Source organism: Lepisosteus platostomus, chromosome 7, assembly GCF_059453375.1.
Source record: "Lepisosteus platostomus isolate fLepPlt1 chromosome 7, fLepPlt1.hap1, whole genome shotgun sequence".
NCBI classification, from domain to species: domain Eukaryota; kingdom Metazoa; phylum Chordata; class Actinopteri; order Semionotiformes; family Lepisosteidae; genus Lepisosteus; species Lepisosteus platostomus.
Window position 1 is genome coordinate 60,251,753 of NC_142617.1, and position 17,465 is coordinate 60,269,217.

At 43.5% G+C, this 17,465-nt stretch overlaps 1 protein-coding gene across 4 annotated transcripts in view; it reads right to left on the reverse strand.

The window, feature by feature from the left end:
* Positions 1–5,228: 5,228 nt before the first annotated feature.
* Positions 5,229–17,465, reverse strand: part of LOC148659367 (collagen and calcium-binding EGF domain-containing protein 1-like) — a 31,148-nt gene continuing 18,911 nt past the window's right edge. For all 4 annotated transcript variants that reach the window (XM_088641507.1, XM_088641506.1, XM_088641505.1 and 1 more), the window contains exons 3-11: positions 15,265–15,317; positions 11,846–11,980; positions 11,505–11,642; positions 10,632–10,738; positions 9,671–9,791; positions 9,175–9,314; positions 8,841–8,876; positions 8,383–8,418; positions 5,229–6,838 (exon numbers count right to left, since the gene is read on the reverse strand). In XM_088641507.1, coding sequence (XP_088497633.1) covers positions 6,641–6,838; positions 8,383–8,418; positions 8,841–8,876; positions 9,175–9,314; positions 9,671–9,791; positions 10,632–10,738; positions 11,505–11,642; positions 11,846–11,980; positions 15,265–15,286 — 933 coding nt within the window. In that variant the 5' untranslated portion in view covers positions 15,287–15,317 and the 3' untranslated portion in view covers positions 5,229–6,640. The remainder of the gene's footprint in view (positions 6,839–8,382; positions 8,419–8,840; positions 8,877–9,174; positions 9,315–9,670; positions 9,792–10,631; positions 10,739–11,504; positions 11,643–11,845; positions 11,981–15,264; positions 15,318–17,465) is intronic.

A 17,465-nucleotide genomic window follows, 5' to 3' on the forward strand; every position in this document is an offset into this window, starting at 1 on the left:
CAGATTTTAAGAGCCCTACCCCCCCATCACCACCACCAAAACATGAATTGTAATGCATAAATGCAAGAAGACGCAACATTAATTCTGTGGAAGAACTGGAAAAAGTATAATACATATTTTAATAAATGGCTAAATATTTTTTGTTCCTGCTTAAATAATGTATTGTGCAATTGTGTACTATCGTATTTAACAATTTCCAAAGAGGTCTATGGAAGATGTAAGATCAACAGATCCTCTTCTGGTAACTCAAGGTGAGAGACTACAGTGTCTGGTTGTCAAGTCCCTGCTTGTGATTAACTGTTGAGATCCGTGATAAGAAATGGCAACTCTTAATAAACATTCCCCTAAGTACTAAACATTGCCATAAAGTACAGATGAAGGATGATGACAAAGTTTAAAAAAAGGAAAATGATAAAGTGTTTTCCTCTGGAGTCAACCTGAGAGTCTGCAAGCTGTAATAACAGTCCTCCTCACAGAGAAAAACCGAAGCTATCAGCTCAGAAGTGTTGCTCAAGAGGTGTGTGAGAGTCATGTGTGCAAGATTCACCTTTCATCTGCTGCAGTCAACAGTGACTTGGCTAAGGACCTAATACATATATCAAGTAGACAGGTTGGAAAATGATCTAAAACAACAAAGCTCTCTCTATAAAATTTGATCAGTTTGTAAGCCAACCCACAGGGCTTGTAAGGCAACAATCATGTTTCTCCAACAGTGTGCAGACTTTGGGCTGCCTGGACATTTCATGAGCCTAGAAATACTGCATTTATTGTAAACCTTCTCAAACACAGTACATCAGCTTGGATAAGGGCGTCTGCAAAGCTGACAGCGACAACAATAACGGCAGCAGCTATGGATGGAATAGAAATGAAAGGGTCTGCACAAGTCGGGGTCACTCATCATATTGCAGAACTCACAGCGTTTCTCTCAACTGCAGCTAGGACATAAAAGTTTTTATGTCCTTTTCGTGATCAAATATAAGTGGGCTGCCGTGTACTGCAGCACGACATGTTCCATCTCTCCGCTCCGCAGGTGTGGGACAGTTTCTGTTACTCCGCGGCGCGGTCCTCCCACGGGCGGGGGTGGGCGTGTCCACGGGGCGGCTGGCAAACAAGCCAATTCTCTGCAAGAGGGAGCGAAGGGGAAGAACACAGAAGCAGGTCAGCGCCAGGTAGTTGGAATTTAAGAATGAGTTAGCGTGTCAAGGTGTTCTCGCCCTCTCAGATGTTTTGCGGCATTGTGTGCCGTGCTCACGCCTGCTCTCACGCTTACACAAACACTCGCCTCACGGCACGTAGCCTCATATCCTCCACTGACAGACACTCTTGATTAGACTGATCCCTGTATCTGGACCATAAACTGGATACCTCTAAATATTTTTAATTCCATTCAGGCACGCAGGACCCTGGGTGTTTGTTTTTACTAATGCCCTACCTGTACACTGGCTTCTTACATACAGTATGTAACACTCCAGCAAGGCAGGTATGAAGCTCTCATAGGAGCTGCGAAACGCTGGCAGGCGAACCGTGGCAGCCGCAAAATTCATTTCATTTTTTTAGCGCTTCTTTCAGAACCTGATTTTTTCATGTCCGCATCATTTTAGCTTTGGACAGAACATCCTGTTTATAAAATGACTGATACGTGCAGTAAGAGGTAACAGTACACATGGTTATAACCTACCACTTCGCGTGCAAACGTACAGTACCGATGAATGAAGGATAAGCTATCTTAAACTGCAGGATTTTGCATAAATACAATTATTTATTAGTTAACTTTAGCAATTAGAATATTTCATTATTTTGGGCTGGTGCAATCAATTATACTCGTGCAGTTGCGGACAAAAGTTGCAAAACCAAGAACAATGATTGCGTGTAATAGTAAGACTGCATTAATCTGATAATGACAGACTGTTTTAAGATTTGAATAAGGGTCCACTTATAATTAATTTGATGTACAATTATTTTTTCATCATACAAGGTCTTTAAGAATGTTGATCATGTATAATCATTTTCCCCATTATATTAGCATAATACAATAATTCTGGTCCTGAGTTGCTGTGTGGGTGGAGTTTGAATGTTCTCCCCAGGTATTTTTCTGGGTGCTCTGGTTGCCTCCCACACTCTGAAATGATGGCAGGTTAATTGGCCTCTGCAAAACTGGATATGGTGTGTCTGTGTGCCCTGCAGTGGACTGGTGTCCCATCCTGTGTGTGTGCATGCGTGTGTGTGTGTGTTTCCTGCAGTGGACTGGTGTCCCATCCTGTGTGTGTGTGCACATGCGTGTGTGTGTGTGTGTCCTGCAGTGGACTGGTGTCTCATCCTGTGTGTGTGCATGCGCGTGTGTGTGTGTGCCCTGCAGTGGACTGGCGTCCCATCCTGTGTGTGTGCATGCGCGTGTGTGTGTGCCCTGCAGTGGACTGGTGTCCCATCCTGTGTGTGTGCATGCGCGTGTGTGTGTGCCCTGCAGTGGACTGGCGTCCCATCCTGTGTGTGTGCATGCGCGTGTGTGTGTGTCCTGCAGTGGACTGGTGTCCCATCCTGTGTGTGTGCATGCGCGTGTGTGTGTGTGTCCTGCAGTGGACTGGTGTCCCATCCTGTGTGTGTGCGCGTGTGTGTGTGTGCCATGCAGTGGACTGGCGTCCCATCCTGTGTGTGTGCATGCGCGTGTGTGTGTGTCCTGCAGTGGACTGGTGTCCCATCCTGTGTGTGTGCATGCGCGTGTGTGTGTGCCCTGCAGTGGACTGGTGTCCCATCCTGTGTGTGTGCATGCGCGTGTGTGTGTGCCCTGCAGTGGACTGGTGTCCCATCCTGTGTGTGTGCATGCGCGTGTGTGTGTGCCCTGCAGTGGACTGGTGTCCCATCCTGTGTGTGTGCATGCGCGTGTGTGTGTGCCCTGCAGTGGACTGGTGTCCCATCCTGTGTGTGTGCATGCGCGTGTGTGTGTGCCCTGCAGTGGACTGGTGTCCCATCCTGTGTGTCTGTGTGTGCCCTGCAGTGGACTGGTGTCCCATCCTGTGCGTGTGTGTGCTTGTGCGCGCGCCCTGCAGTGGACTGCCATCCCATGAGCCTGGTGCTTGCTGGCATAGGACCAGCTGGTGAGGACCAGCCAGCACTCCTGTTCAGTGGATGGTGTGTTCAGGCACGAAGAGGGAGATCCAGCGGTTCTGGGCACTGCAGTGTCACAGCTGCACACTTCATCATTGAACAGGTCAGGCACCGCTTGCCTGGTCCAGACCCTCATCCTGCTGTTGCCAACAGCATCTGGGTAAACTGAGCGGTCCAGTCCGTCGTGGCAGTCCCATGGATCTTGTGAAGATGTTGTTTGGGTCCTAGGCTGGGATCCGAACCCAGGGCCCCAGTTTTTCATGCGTTCTACTTCACTGCCAGAAAACTCCACCTGCTTTATGAGGCTTTAGGCAGGACTGTAACATGCCTGCGTTACAAAGAACGTTCTGGAATTCAGGTGTATCAGCAGCTTTAGATACCTTTGTATTCTTTCAGAAGAAAATGCAGTTTCTCTAAGTGTTTGTTCATCACAGTTTGTTCGTGTAGAAAAACACAAAACTGCATCCTACAGAAAATAGGAAAGACTTCCACATTTGCATTCAGTAATAGTAAAAAGGTAATACTACCACAGAGTCCTTTGAATACACTTCAGATTGGTTCTGCTATATTTTTCCATGGGTTTTAAGTGTCATGCCTAAAGAGCTCCTTGCTGCTTAACATAATTTCAACTTGTGTTCCTGACGTCTTATTTTGCTGCTTATCTTGTAGAGTTGACTTGGAAACACATTACACTAATCCACATTACATTTTATTTTTACATGGGTATGGACATTTTTAAACCCTCTTACATTGCTTGTGCTGCGGTTTGCATTTCTACCTATTTTTACTTGCTTGTACTTCTGTTGCTTGTTCAATCAAGTTATTTAAACAAAACCTAACTTTTTTAAATCTACAATATCCCTTAGAATCTTATTTCCTTCTAGTTGAGTTCTAATGAATGTTTCCATAATCTCAATTAATCTTTTACTGCTCTCTTGCTGTGGCAGTACTAGAAACCCTTCTATTGTTTTAGACTCCCTTGCAATATTTCTCTCTGCATTTTGAAAACCTTTGCAGTTCATCATATTCCCTTTCTGTAACTTCGATCCTGTTTTTTTAGGAAATGTTTTCTATAATGATTTATTTCTCATAGTATTCTTCACTGATTTATTTCCCTATTTGGGCATCTGCTTTCTTGACATTGATTCAATTCATCTCTTGACACATGCTTTCATTATTTCTTTGAACTTCAAGGTTTTCCTGGTTCTTGGTTGCCAGGCAACAGTACAACAGTGAAGTTCACTGCACGAAACCCTGCTCAGCTCTCAGGTGATTATGAGGAAGAGCTTGTCACCAGCCTACCAACCCGTGACAGACAGGAGGGGGTTCTCAAAGCCTCAGGAGAGTTATTAACATTTGAAAAAAACATATAGAATACTTTCACTCCAAACATGTAGAATATAACAATTCATAATCCAAAGAAAATAATGTTCTTATGACACCTTAGAAAATGGTTTAGGAGTATGAAACACTTACACTCTGCATTCTTAATTTTCAAGGTATTGTATTAAGCACATTACATTACATTAGGGGGCTAATCTAATCTAGAGATTACACTTTTATATTGATCAAGACTCTTTCTTTTAAATTAAATATCAAATGAGAGGTAAATGACAAATTGCAGGTCTGGAGGAATTGCAGAAGGATTAATGTAGAACAAACACAATGGAAAAAGATGCAAAAGTTAAAAAAGAAATGAAAATTTTGGACTTTGCGACTAGAGAACAGAAAATGAATTAACCATCACACCTGAAACAGCAACGTCCCGGGAATTTAACAGACATCTCAATATATTTAATTCAATTATTGATCACCCAGGCCACAGTAGCTTGGATCTTACATTTCTGTAACATCTCAGATTCACATTAACTAAACCCAGTCAAACATCATCATACCCCGAGACCCTGAGCTGCTATCTTCTGTCTCATTTAACTTGGTAGACAATGCCTCCTAATGGATAAGTGTGGTAATGATGGACAAGGGATGTCAGCTTTGATAGTGCTTTGTGCGTACAGACAAAAACACAGTTTCAGTTTTGTATAGATGCTGGTTCAAAATGATAACGTGACTTCTGTTACCAAAGACTCCAAAGTGAAAATCTAAAGTTCAAGCCCAGGTCAAACAGCTGGTCTTCAACAGATTTTTTATTTAGAATTATTTACATTATAGGAATTGATCATTTAATAGTGACCCATTATTGCTGATTAGCAGGTGCTGATTGTGTGTTTGCAGTCCACGAACATCTTGTAGTCTTTAACACTGAATTACTGAATTAAAAGAAACAACAACAATTTATTTAGATTCTGAAAAAAGACAAATATTAAATCAGGGAAAGTAGGTCAATTTAATAATTTGGTATTTAATGTAAATTGCCAAGAAGTCTAATTGAAACCTTTTACAAAAATCATTTTCTTAATATTGACAATGCTGAGAGACTCAAGGACAGAACATGAGAGGGAGAGAAAGCAGGTCTGGGTATTGGCAGTCTGCATGGCCCACTGCCTTGCACAGGTGGTGGCCTGTTAGTCTTGCAGTTTGTGCTGGAATCCCACTTTCAGGAGGAGATGATGTTACATGTTCATCTATGACTATCAAAGCTGTTCGCTTCAGGCAAAATGTTCTTTTTTTCAAGAAAAAGGCTTATTTAAGTGTGGAGAAGTAGAACAATATTGATTGTATTTCTGTTTTATCTAATTGCAATGGCTCTTGCTGTCTGTAGAGAAGAATTAACTTTTACAGAAATATCCATGAAATGGGATGTGAAATTGTCTCTGGGGAAGAAAGCTCTGCCAATCTGTCCTGTCTGTCAGCTGTCTGTATGCTACATGGTACATTCATTATTTCACGTACAGGAATTTTCATTTTGTTTTCCTGCTTCCTTTTGTTCTCAGTATGGAAATAACTTAATTATGAGTTCAATCAGCATATACGTTAGAAGAGCAGTTGGTCTACAGCAAACCCAGGGGTGTTTCCCTGGTGGAGAAAATGGAACTGCATCCCTGGCTACCTTTGGTCTCTTGCCAAAGCTGAAGAAGAAATCCATTATCTATGAAGAAAAGGGAAGGTTTTTTTTCTGATTTTCCCTTAATGGACTCTGTCTGCCAAGTGTGCACTCTGCAAGGGTGAGAACAGCAATGTTCAACAGGACCCTTAGACGAAATGTCTTGAATTTGTTTATGAGCCAAAAAAGAGCACCAGAGGATTGAGTGAGGTCTGCTCATGAGTCAACTCCCTGCTGCCAGCGCAAAAGGAAATTCCCACATTTTGTGACATATGGAATCCTGTTTGGTTAAAAAGGCAAAAGCTACATTTCAGAAAGTGGCGACTTCTTTTGGATATGCCTTGATTTAGTTGTTAATCATAGTGACTCAATTTCAAGCAATTTTCATTTACTGTAACATCTCAAAATTAAACCTGCTAAATAGCATTTCACATGACATCTGTGTAGAAGAGATTAACAAGGAAACAAAGTAGAATTAATGATGCCATTTGGTTTAATTGTTTTGCTGGTGGTGTTCCTCTAGGAGGTGCATGTCCTTCATGGGGGTGATGTGCTGAAAGAATGCTCACTGTGACCTGACCCCCACTCATTGAAATCCTCCTCTTTGCTGGAGGGGGTTGTGGACTCCAGTGTGATGCCCTGCCTTTTGCCAAACACTTTCTCCTGCAGCTCGATGATGTCGTTGCGGATATCTGCCATCATTAGTAAGAGGAAATCAAAGGAACCTGGAGGACCCTGAGAAAACAATGGGGTCAAAGGTCAAAGAAGCAGAATGGAAGAGAGATGAGGAATTTCAGTTTTTGCTGAATGGTAGAGATATGCATACAATAACTAAAAGAAGTCCAGCCTACTTTTAAAATGATCAATTTTAGATTGCTGTCTGACCCTAGCCCTAACAGTGTGGGAAGAATGCACTGAGAAAGCCAATTCTAAACTTGAAAACACACATGAAAACAAATGCCCATGCAGTAAATATAATGCTGAGGAACTCTTCACTACAAAACCAGATTTAATAATGTTTTTAACAAATCAGTAACAAATCAATTGTCAGTTCAAGCAAATCAGTTTACACAATCTGATTATTGGCAGCGCCAGAGAACAGCACTGTTTCACATTTACTGTCCATTGGTCACCAATTTTCATCTTGGTAAAGCTGAAATTTATGTACAAATTAACATTTTCTATTTATAGGCAGTTTTAAAATCCTGTTCTACTATCCAGATTTCCTTCAGGAAACACCTAGTTGAGATGCTATGATTGATTAGCTATTTAGTTACACAATAAACTTGGTTTTTCTCTTGTTTTCACCAAGTTCTAACAGCTTCTTCCCATTCAGTGTTACGAGGGCGCCAGAGCCTACCCTGGCAAGCAGCGGGCACAGGGCAGGGTGGTCCCAGGACAGGGCGCCAGTCCACCACAGGGCAGACACACACACACTTACAGCAGGGCCAGGTTTCCCAGACGCCAGTTAATGTACCAGTGTGTTTTTCGACTGTGGGACGTAATCAGAACACCTGGAGGAAACCCATGCAAACCCAGAGGGAACATGCAAACTCCACACAGATTCAGATCCAGACGCACCCCAGTTACAGACTTGAACCCAAGACCCTACGCGGCGAAGCTGCGTTGCTAATCACTGCGCTGCCCTCCAGGACAGTTGTGTAGTAACATTTTCATTTAATACGTTTCTTTTGTGTAGTCCTTTCATATTACAGAAATTAAATGATCACATGTGCTTTCCCTAGATGGTGTACATCAACTGAACTGTTGATGTACAGTATTCAGTGTGCTATTCATTGCTAAATTCACTCTTAAAACGAATGCTTTCTTATTATGTAGCTTTTGGTATTTTAAATAAAAGACTATAAAAATAGGAGTCTATTTCTTTAAGTATCTAAAAAATATACTGAAAGGGCTAGATATTAGCAGGAAAAGTGTAAATATTCAGTCATCAAATGATCAGTGTCTGTGTCCAGATTGCTTTAGGACATAATAATTCAAATCCCCCTAAACTAACTAAAGCAACTTCATCATGTTTTCAAACATCACGTCTGGTATTATTGTATGTGTAATAACAGGACATATGCTGTGATGAAAAACAAATGAGGCACTACCCATATTAACCGACAGATGATAATACTGCCGCACAAGACCGTGAAACTGTACATTTCTTTGTGTTGAAGCCAGCGTTCCTCAGAAATGAGAAGGCAGGGCACAGGCAGTTATGTGTGAACAGGAAATGAACAGACTAAGTGAATGAATCGAGCAGAGGGACTCACGGCAGGGCCTCTAGGTCCAGGTAAACCTCTTTCACCCTGCAAAGCACAAGTGGACAGACCATTGAGACACAAAGCAAGGAGTCTGTTGTATATGCTGTGCAAAGGGGAAAGCAACTGGTTTTAGATCTCTTACACTTTTCTAAAGAAGTCTCCAAGTCTCCATTCTATTTAAACATGCTTCAACAACAATGCTTACAACAAGCCCATTCACAGCCTTTAATGATTTTTGTAGAGCTCTTCCTTCACAAATCAGATATTTTACTTACAAAATACTGTTCTATAATATATATACTAGCAAAATAAAATTAACATAAAAACACATGCAGATGAGGCCAGGCGTTTACTCAGAATTAGCAAGCCTTTCCCAGGAAAGCAGCTGGTGTTCTCAGTCATGCACTGCTTTGGCAGTGAGTTCACTCGTTCACACTGTCGGGGAAGACCTCTCATGAAGTTGTTACCTTCTGCCCCTTGCTGCCAGGTGCCCCTGGTGGTCCCTAGAGAGAGAAGAGCACAGGATTCAGTCATTCTCACTGGTGGAATTTAAATTGATTATCCTGAAAGTCCTGGGTACAAATCTTGCAAAGGAAAAAGAGAAGTGCAGATGTATGTCGCACTCTCTATACCTCACGGGCAGAGATTCCTCTGCTTCCTCTTTGGCTGGACAACCTGCTGCAGCCGTTTTGTACAATTCTCTGCTCTGTGAATGAAGGTTATGAATGTGCTTTGTTTAAACGACCAGGGTGTTGGGCTCACGTGGGGTGTAAGCAGTAGAGCAGGGGCTGAAGGACTCACCACAGGTCCTCGTCGACCCCTCTTGATGTGGTCCAGATTGGGAGCTGGTCCCATGGGGCCCATGTCCCCCCGAGGCCCCTGAGGGCCCAGCAGCCCCCTGAGTCCGGGCTCCCCTGTCCCTCCTGGCTCCCCCCGCGGTCCTGTTACAGAGGAAGAGGGAAGAAGGAGATCTGGGGGGACCAGCTATGTTAGATGTAACTTTGGATTAACATGCCTCTGTGGCCAGGCAGAACAGAACTGAGTGGATGTTAGTGGAACTGCTCTCACTATTACTGATAGTTTCTTAAGCCAGTGTCCTTACCCAGGAAGAAGAGTGCTTCACATATTAAATGAAAGTGATCTTTCTTCCTTAATTAGAAGCAGGTTGCACTGCTGTGACACTTCCAATGGATTTGTGGCTTCCTTTGATTGTCTTATAAAATCCTTTCCCTGTGACATTAAAGAGAGCATTTTCCTCTAAACTCTGGTGTCCTGCCACAAAATTCCATGGACTAACCTGGGGGCCCAGCAGGGCCTGGGGGGCCAGGGTTTCCCGGCAGGCTTTGGGTCTCAGGTCCTTTCCCACTCCAGATATTAGGGGGCTTGTCACTGTCATTGGCCAGACTGAGGGACAGCATCTAGGGAAGGCACATGGGCGCTGTCAGTGTAGGACACTCACAATTACTGTCCTCAGAAGCTTTCCATTTCAATTACAGAAATATCATCCTGTGGACAATGGAGTCCGTAAATGAAATTAATAACATGTCTGAATGCATTATTCACGATTGTAATATTTGGGTTTATAATTATTTTGGACAGCATGGTGGCACAGTTGTTAGTGTTTGGAATGGCTTCAATTCCAGACCTGGGGTGCTGTCTGTACAGAATGTATTCTGTATGTCCTCCCACAGTGCAAAGACATACTGGCAGGTTAATTGATTTTGGGGAAAATTGGCACTGTTGTGAGTGTCTGTGTCTGTGTGTCTGCCCCGCGATAGACTGGTCTTCTGTCCAGATTGTATCATGCCTTGTGCCTGATGCTTGCCGGGATAAACTCCAGGTCCCCTGTGACCCTGTATAGGACGAAACTGATCAAAAATGGATAGATAGTATCAAACATGATCCTTTTGCACTCATTTAGCACCAAATGTCATCTGAAACTGGTCCTTTGCTGCATTTATATGGGCTGCTCTTCCCTGTTTCTGTCCTGTACCTGTCCTCATGCTTGCTGTACTTCTAGTCCAGTTTCATCCTGTACCCACCACTATTCAATGTCTACAGAGCAGCAGAAGACCAGGTCTATAACTTCTGAAAAGTATGCAGCCTGTTTATTCCTTGAACACACGCAGAGGTCTCTGTGTGGATCTGTACCTCTCCATGTGCCTCGTGTGCTGTGTCTGACCACGGCAGCAGCTGACCTGTCCTGCCCCCCCACCCGGTCCCTCCTGCACCTCTGCAGTGCTGGGTAAGCTGCTCACCCTCTGTTTGAGCTGCAGGAGGCTGTGCTTCATGTTGAGGAAGTCCTGGCAGGTGAACGAACAGGAGCCAGCGCTCATCAGAGTCTCCGACTTCCCGGCAGAGCTGACTGAACCGGATGGAGGAGTGGAGAGACAGGGAAAGAAGAATGGAGAATGTGCTGGACAGCACAGAAACTATAGGCTGGACCATAGGAAAACCCCCAAAGAGCAGGGATACAGCACAGATGACATGGTAGTTAAGCCACAGACGAAGAGTGTTTGAGAAATATTCCCACTGCTTTTCATTACAGTATATTATATCAGTAGCCATTTACCCTCCGGACATCTGCCAGAGAGACACTCTGGAGCTGGAAAGGACCCTAGCCTGGAGCTCCAGCTGCCCCTGGGGCCTGGGGTGGCTGATCCTGGAGCTCGGGCTGCCCCTGGGGCTGGGGTGGCTGATGCTGGAGCTCGGGCTGCCCCTGGGGCTAGGGTGGCTGGCTCCGGGGCAGGAATAGACCAGTCTCTCATTGGAAGCCCCTGCCAGTCCCTGAGGTGAGGTCAAGGGAACCAGTGGCAGAACTGCTCCCCAGCTTTCCCAGTAACCACAGAGCACAGCCCCCTCCAGGGGGCCTGAAGCTGTGAGCAGACAAGCCTTTGTGCCCAAATTCCTCTAGAATCTAAAACGTTAGACTTCCATTTAAGTTCTCAGTTTGCATGGCCTCAATGAAAGTATTGGCTTGTTTACAACTTGTCTTACTTTTTCAGCTCAGAAAGCCCTGAGTTTCTCAGGTTAATTAGCCACAAGCAACGGAATGTGCTAGATGGGCCGAGTGGTTTGTAAGCATTCTTATGACTGAAAGAGCAGGGAGCCGTGGGCGCTGGCTAACTCACAGTTGTGCAGAGGGGAGCAGGAGCCGCGGTCGGGCGCCAGGGTGTACCCGCTGCGGCAGCGACACAGGAAGCTGCCCACGGTGTTCTCACACTCCTGCTCGCACACTGTGCCATTGGACTCCTCACACTCGTCCACATCTGGAACAGACCGCAGACACACAGCACGGCCGCAGGGGCACGGAGATCAAACAGGCACCAGCTCATGCTGTGAAATCACCATGCACTCTGACTGCGTTACTTTTTCTTATCTAAAAATGCGCATCTCTAAGGTTGTTTCCTTCCTGATATACAGTGCCCATCACTAAGAATGACCCCATCACCCGAGACCGGCCGAGACTGACCAACGCAGTAGGGGTGCTGGTGGTTCCGATGGCGCTCTCTGTCGAATCGGTATCCAGGGTAACAGGTGCACAGCACCCTCCCGAAGTTATCAGTGCACTGCTGTTCGCAGGGCGAGTGGGCACACACGTCCACGCCTGCGCAGACACAGGGACAGATCCAGAGCCTCAGAGCACACCAGCACAAGCACAGCTCTGCACTCAGCTTGTGTGTTATATGATTAGATATTGAGGTATGCACTGAAATCTAAAAGATGAGTTGAACATTATGTTATTTATAGTTGTAGTTACTGGGATTACCAATAAAGTGCATGCTCTGTATTTTTAAAAATCCAGATTTCATTTCATAGTTTGATAAAAGAAATCATATTCCAAGTTACACTATTTTTGAAATGCAAATTAAAATCAGCATTCTGTGAGGACATGGGTTTGTATTAATGAAAAAGACTAGTCAAGAACAAAGGTTTTTGAGCATTAGAATTTGTCATTTTTTTTCAAAGCTGAATATACACTATATAACACTATATATAGGGATGTTTGTTCTTGATCTGGAGCTTATATAGTATCATCAGGCAATATGCTATTTCTGTGTTGCTCTCTGAATTGTGCAGTGTAACAACGAATATAAGGATACAATTGAAGAAACATTACAACATGAGCTGGAGCTTGTGCTTTACATTCAGAAGCTTTATATTACTATAAAGTATAAGTGGCACATCCTCCAGCCATTGAATTTTCAGACTTTTTATGTGCTAAATCTGACTTCTATGTATTTCAGAACTGCCAGTTTTAGCAATGACACAGTGCGTATAGCTCTTCCAGGTGGTTTTTCAATGGCATGTATGGAATGGTTAGTGCATTGTCGTGGGGTACAGCTTTGATAAACACAGCTGCGAGCCGCTTTGACAAGCCCTCAGATTTTGTTACATTCAACATCAGTCATCCTGACTGCAGTCACCACCTAGTGGAGAAAGAAGGCATGACACATAAGTACCCGCCAGTACGAGTTTAATAAAGGAGAACATAATAATAATAATAATAATAAATAATAATAATAATAATAATAATAATAATAATAATAATAAACTTTATTTTATATAGTGCCTTTAAAGGTGGCTTCTCAAAGCGCTTTACAGGATGACAATAACAATAAATAAGAAGACTACAACAATAAATAAGACAATTTCACAAGACAGGACACAATTATAAATACAACAATACAACAATAACAATAGAGGAGACCGTGGAAGATGGTATTAAGAAGAGCAGAGGGGTGAAGAATGGAACCAGTTAAGTAAAGGCTTTTCTGAAAAGGAGGGTTTTGAGTCTGGATTTGAAGGAGTTTAGAGAAGGTGACTCTCTAATATCCTTGGGCAAGGAGTTCCAGAGCTTGGGGGCATAGCAGGAGAAGGCCCTGTCGCCCATACAATGTAGACGGGCTTGGGGGACAGTAAGGAGGGCAGAATTTGAAGAGCGGAGGTTGCGAGGTGGGGAGTAGGGCGATAAAAGTTCAGACAGGTATTGAGGTGCCAAGCCATGTAAAGCCTTGTAGGTGAGCATGAGGATTTTAAAGTCTACGCGGAATTTGACCGGAAGCCAGTGCAAGGACTCCAGGATAGGAGTAATGTGAACACTTGCACTAGATCTGGTCAGGATTCTGGCTGCTGAATTTTGGACATACTGCAGCTTGTTCAGAGTAGATTTAGATACCCCAGGGAGCAGAGCATTGCAGTAGTCAATTCGAGAGAATACAAATATGTTGATCAGCTTTTCAGCCACAGTTAATGATAGCATAGGGCGTAGTCTTGCGATATTTCTAAGGTGAAAAAAAGATGTTTTGACAGTATGCTGTACATGTGGGTCGAATGTAAAGCCAGAATCGAATATAACCCCAAGGTTTTTCAATTTTGATTGGAGCTCAAGTACAGAGCCATCTACAGACAGGGTTACAGGACTGGCTTTGCGAAGTTGATGGGGGGTACCAATAAGCATGACTTCAGTCTTGTCACAGTTGAGATGAAGGAAGTTTTGAGTCATCCAAATTTTTATGTCAGAGATGCAATTAGATAGAATAGAGACAGCCACATCAGTGTCGGGTTTGGTATGGATGTATATTTGAGTATCGTCAGCGTAAAAATGAAAGCTGAGGCCATGTGATCTTAAAAGCTGACCAAGTGGGAACATGTAAATGCTGAAGAGCAAGGGGCCCAGTATTGAGCCCTGAGGGACACCAGACTTGACAAGACCAATTTCAGACCTGTACCCATTGAGAGAGACAAAGTGACAGCGATCAGTGAGGTAAGACTTAAACCATTTGAGGGCAGTGTCAGAGACTCCAAACACAGTCTCGAGACGAGAAAGCAAGATGTTATGGTCAACAGTGTCAAAGGCAGCACTGAGATCAAGAAGGATGAGTATGGAAAGAGAACCAGAATCAGAAGCTATTAGGAGATCGTTGGTGACTTTGACTAGGGCGGTTTCTGTGCTGTGAAGTTGACGGAAGCCAGATTGGAGGGGTTCGAAAAGGTTGTTTGTCATGAGGTGGTTATGTAACTGAAGTGTGACAGCACGTTCTAGAATTTTAGAGAGAAAGGGTAAGTTGGAGATGGGGCGAAAGTTGTTAAGATTGTCGAGAGCCATGTTAGGCTTCTTTGGCACTGGGGTAATAGCAGCAGTTTTGAGGACCGTTGGTACAATGCCGGTGCTCAAGGATTCATGTATTATATTGAGGACAATGGGACAGAGAGAAGAGAAACAGGACTGGAATAAAGTGGTGGGAATGGGATCTAAAATAGATGTGGTGGGTTTCATGCGCGTAACTAGTTTGTTTAGGGATGCTGAGTCAAGAAGAGAGAAGCTGGAGAGACGGGAACCAGAGAAGTTGGATGAGTAGGGAGGAGGTGTGGAAATTATATCCGTAGTGGAGAGAATGTGATGCCGGATGTTGTCAATCTTAGAACTAAAGAAATCTAAGAATGTGTTGCAAAGTTGTGATGAGGCAGGTAATGTGGTGGGGCAGTTTGGCTTGAGCAGTCTGTTGATGGTGGAGAAAAGATGTCTGGGATTGTTTTGGTGATTTTCAATGATGTGAGAGAAGTAGGTGGATCTAGCAGACTCTATAGTAACCTTATAATCAGATAAGTAATCTCTCCAGGCCTGATAATAAATTTACTGATAATAAATGTACTGTACCGTCATAAAATTAAGCTGCAGTTCAGTCACATACAAAACGTTTCAAGAAAGAGAGATAGCTTTAAAACTTGTGACTAGAATGTGCAATTTTGTTCATTTGTGACACAAAGTGACGTGTGTTAGATAGGTTCATATATTTTAATTTTTGTGCAACTTTATCGTTAGGGTATAAATGTTGAACCTACTAGGCTCATCATGTAAATGGAAAGGCAATTATTGTTTTTACCTACTTTCTGGGATGCACCTGCCCATCACAAACCTGTACCCCTCACAGCACCTCCTCCTGCCAGGGAGATAAAACACATTATCAGCTGGTTTAGAATACTGAGGCAGAAGTGTTGATAGTTGTAGGTTTGACAGATGAGTACCATGAAAACTGGGATTTTATTAGTAAAACACAATGGAAAAACTACTGAAGCAAAGTCAGTTACTACAGTGCTAAATAAAACACTATGCAACTCTAGGATGATCAATTTAAAACAGGATTACTCGCAAATCATTAGAACAGTGAACCTAAAATATTGTAACGTGCAAAATGATGACACTTGTGGTTGTCAAGTTTGAGCTTACATCAGAGCTGCTGGTTAGGAAACCACATTCCCAGCTCCCTCCTGTGGGAGACAGGTCCCCCAGCCTGACATCCTCAAACCCAATAAACGTACATTAGTTACAGTTCCTGGGAATTTTACAAATCTACGAAGCAAGGAACCACACCCCATATACTGCCCTATAAACAAAAATCACAAAAATGGAAGGAGGAAGCATTTAAAAAAAACCTCAAGAAAACCCTCCACATGGGTTTGTTTTGCTGTGCAGTATCTCTGGAAACTCTTTTTTATGGCCACTGCTTAAACATCTAAAGGTGAGTGAATATCTAGCAGCCATATCACCCTGCAACTCACAACTGGCAACCCACTGAAGCTAAGCAGGTGTGAGCCTGGTCAGTACCTGGATGGAAGACCTCCTGGGAAAAACTAAGGTTGCTGCTGGAAGAGGTGTTAGTGGGGCCAGCAGGGGGCGCTCACCCTGCAGTCCATGTGGGTCCTAATGCCCCAGTATAGTGACAGGGACACTATACTGTAAACAGGCGCCGTCCTTCGGATGAGACGTAAAACTGAGGTCCTGACTCTCTGTGGTCATTAAAAATCCCAGGGCGCTTCTCGAAAAGAGTAGGGGTGTAACCCTGGCATCCTGGCCAAATTTCCCATTGCCAATGGCTACATTACTCTGCTCTCCTCCCCACTGAGAGCTGATGTGTGGTGAGCGTTCTGGCGCACTATGGCTGCCGTCGCATCATCCAGGTGAAGCTGCACATTGGTGGTGGTGGAGGGGATCCCCATTACCTGTAAAGCGCTTTGAGTGGAGTGTCCAGAAAAGCGCTATATAAGTGTAAGCAATTATTATTATAATTATAATACCAGTATTTGGTATCTGACACCTAGTATGTTTTAATTTCTCTTATTTTTTTTTACTAAAAGTTGTTGCACCCTAGAGCCACTGAGGCAGTATTTTAAACGAGTCGTTGCATCATGGATTTGGATCTCCAGCATCGACTTGTAAGATATATTCATATGTCTCAATAAAAATACCCTACAGGCAAACATTGCAGTGCAGTATTTTACAAGTCATACCTTTTATTATACTTTTTATAAGCAATTATACTGCTTAGTGGAATAAGTAGGATTAATTGAATTGTTTAGTTATTTGTATAGTTTTTGGTGACCTTTTTACAGAAGAGACATGAACAAAATAGGTCATTCCTTGGTACTTTGTATCTTTCAGTTGCTTAATAGCACTGTCAAATGTTGCTCAAGGTGCAGTGCCTGTCCACAGTTGCTAGACCACAAAGCTTACACTAAGTTATCTCCTAAAGTTCAGTGAATAAGCCAGCACATAAAGGTAGCTGAGACCAATGACACTAATGACCTCCTCAGGTTTTTGCATGTCATTAACCTCCATAACTCTTCAAGGACACAGAGTATTTCAGTATGGAAGCGTATAGGGAGCAGAGCTGTAAGAAAAGCTGAGACTGACAGCCTCTGCAACTGATTTCCACAGGAGGACATGTCTTAATGAGAAGCAGCTTGTAAATGTTCCTAATAAAGGCCTAGGCCACTACTAACAAAGTATTCCTTTAAATGGAAGGGGTAATAAACCTACTCTCCAAGGCATCTGTACCAAGTGACCAGCGATCTTCGTCACAGCCACTGGCCGGCACTGTGACAGCTGCATCTATAACACCTTCAAGCCCACACGTTCAGGTTTTTGCTGGGAGCTCCAGTTTCCTCCCACCTCTCAAAGTCAGGCTGCCTAGGTTGATTGACTAGGAAGATTCCTAGTCTTTAGCCGCTTAGGATTTGTAATGAGTTAAGTACAGTAACAAGAATAACAAAACTATGCTTAAATGCTTAAAAGTATAAATAAAGGTTTA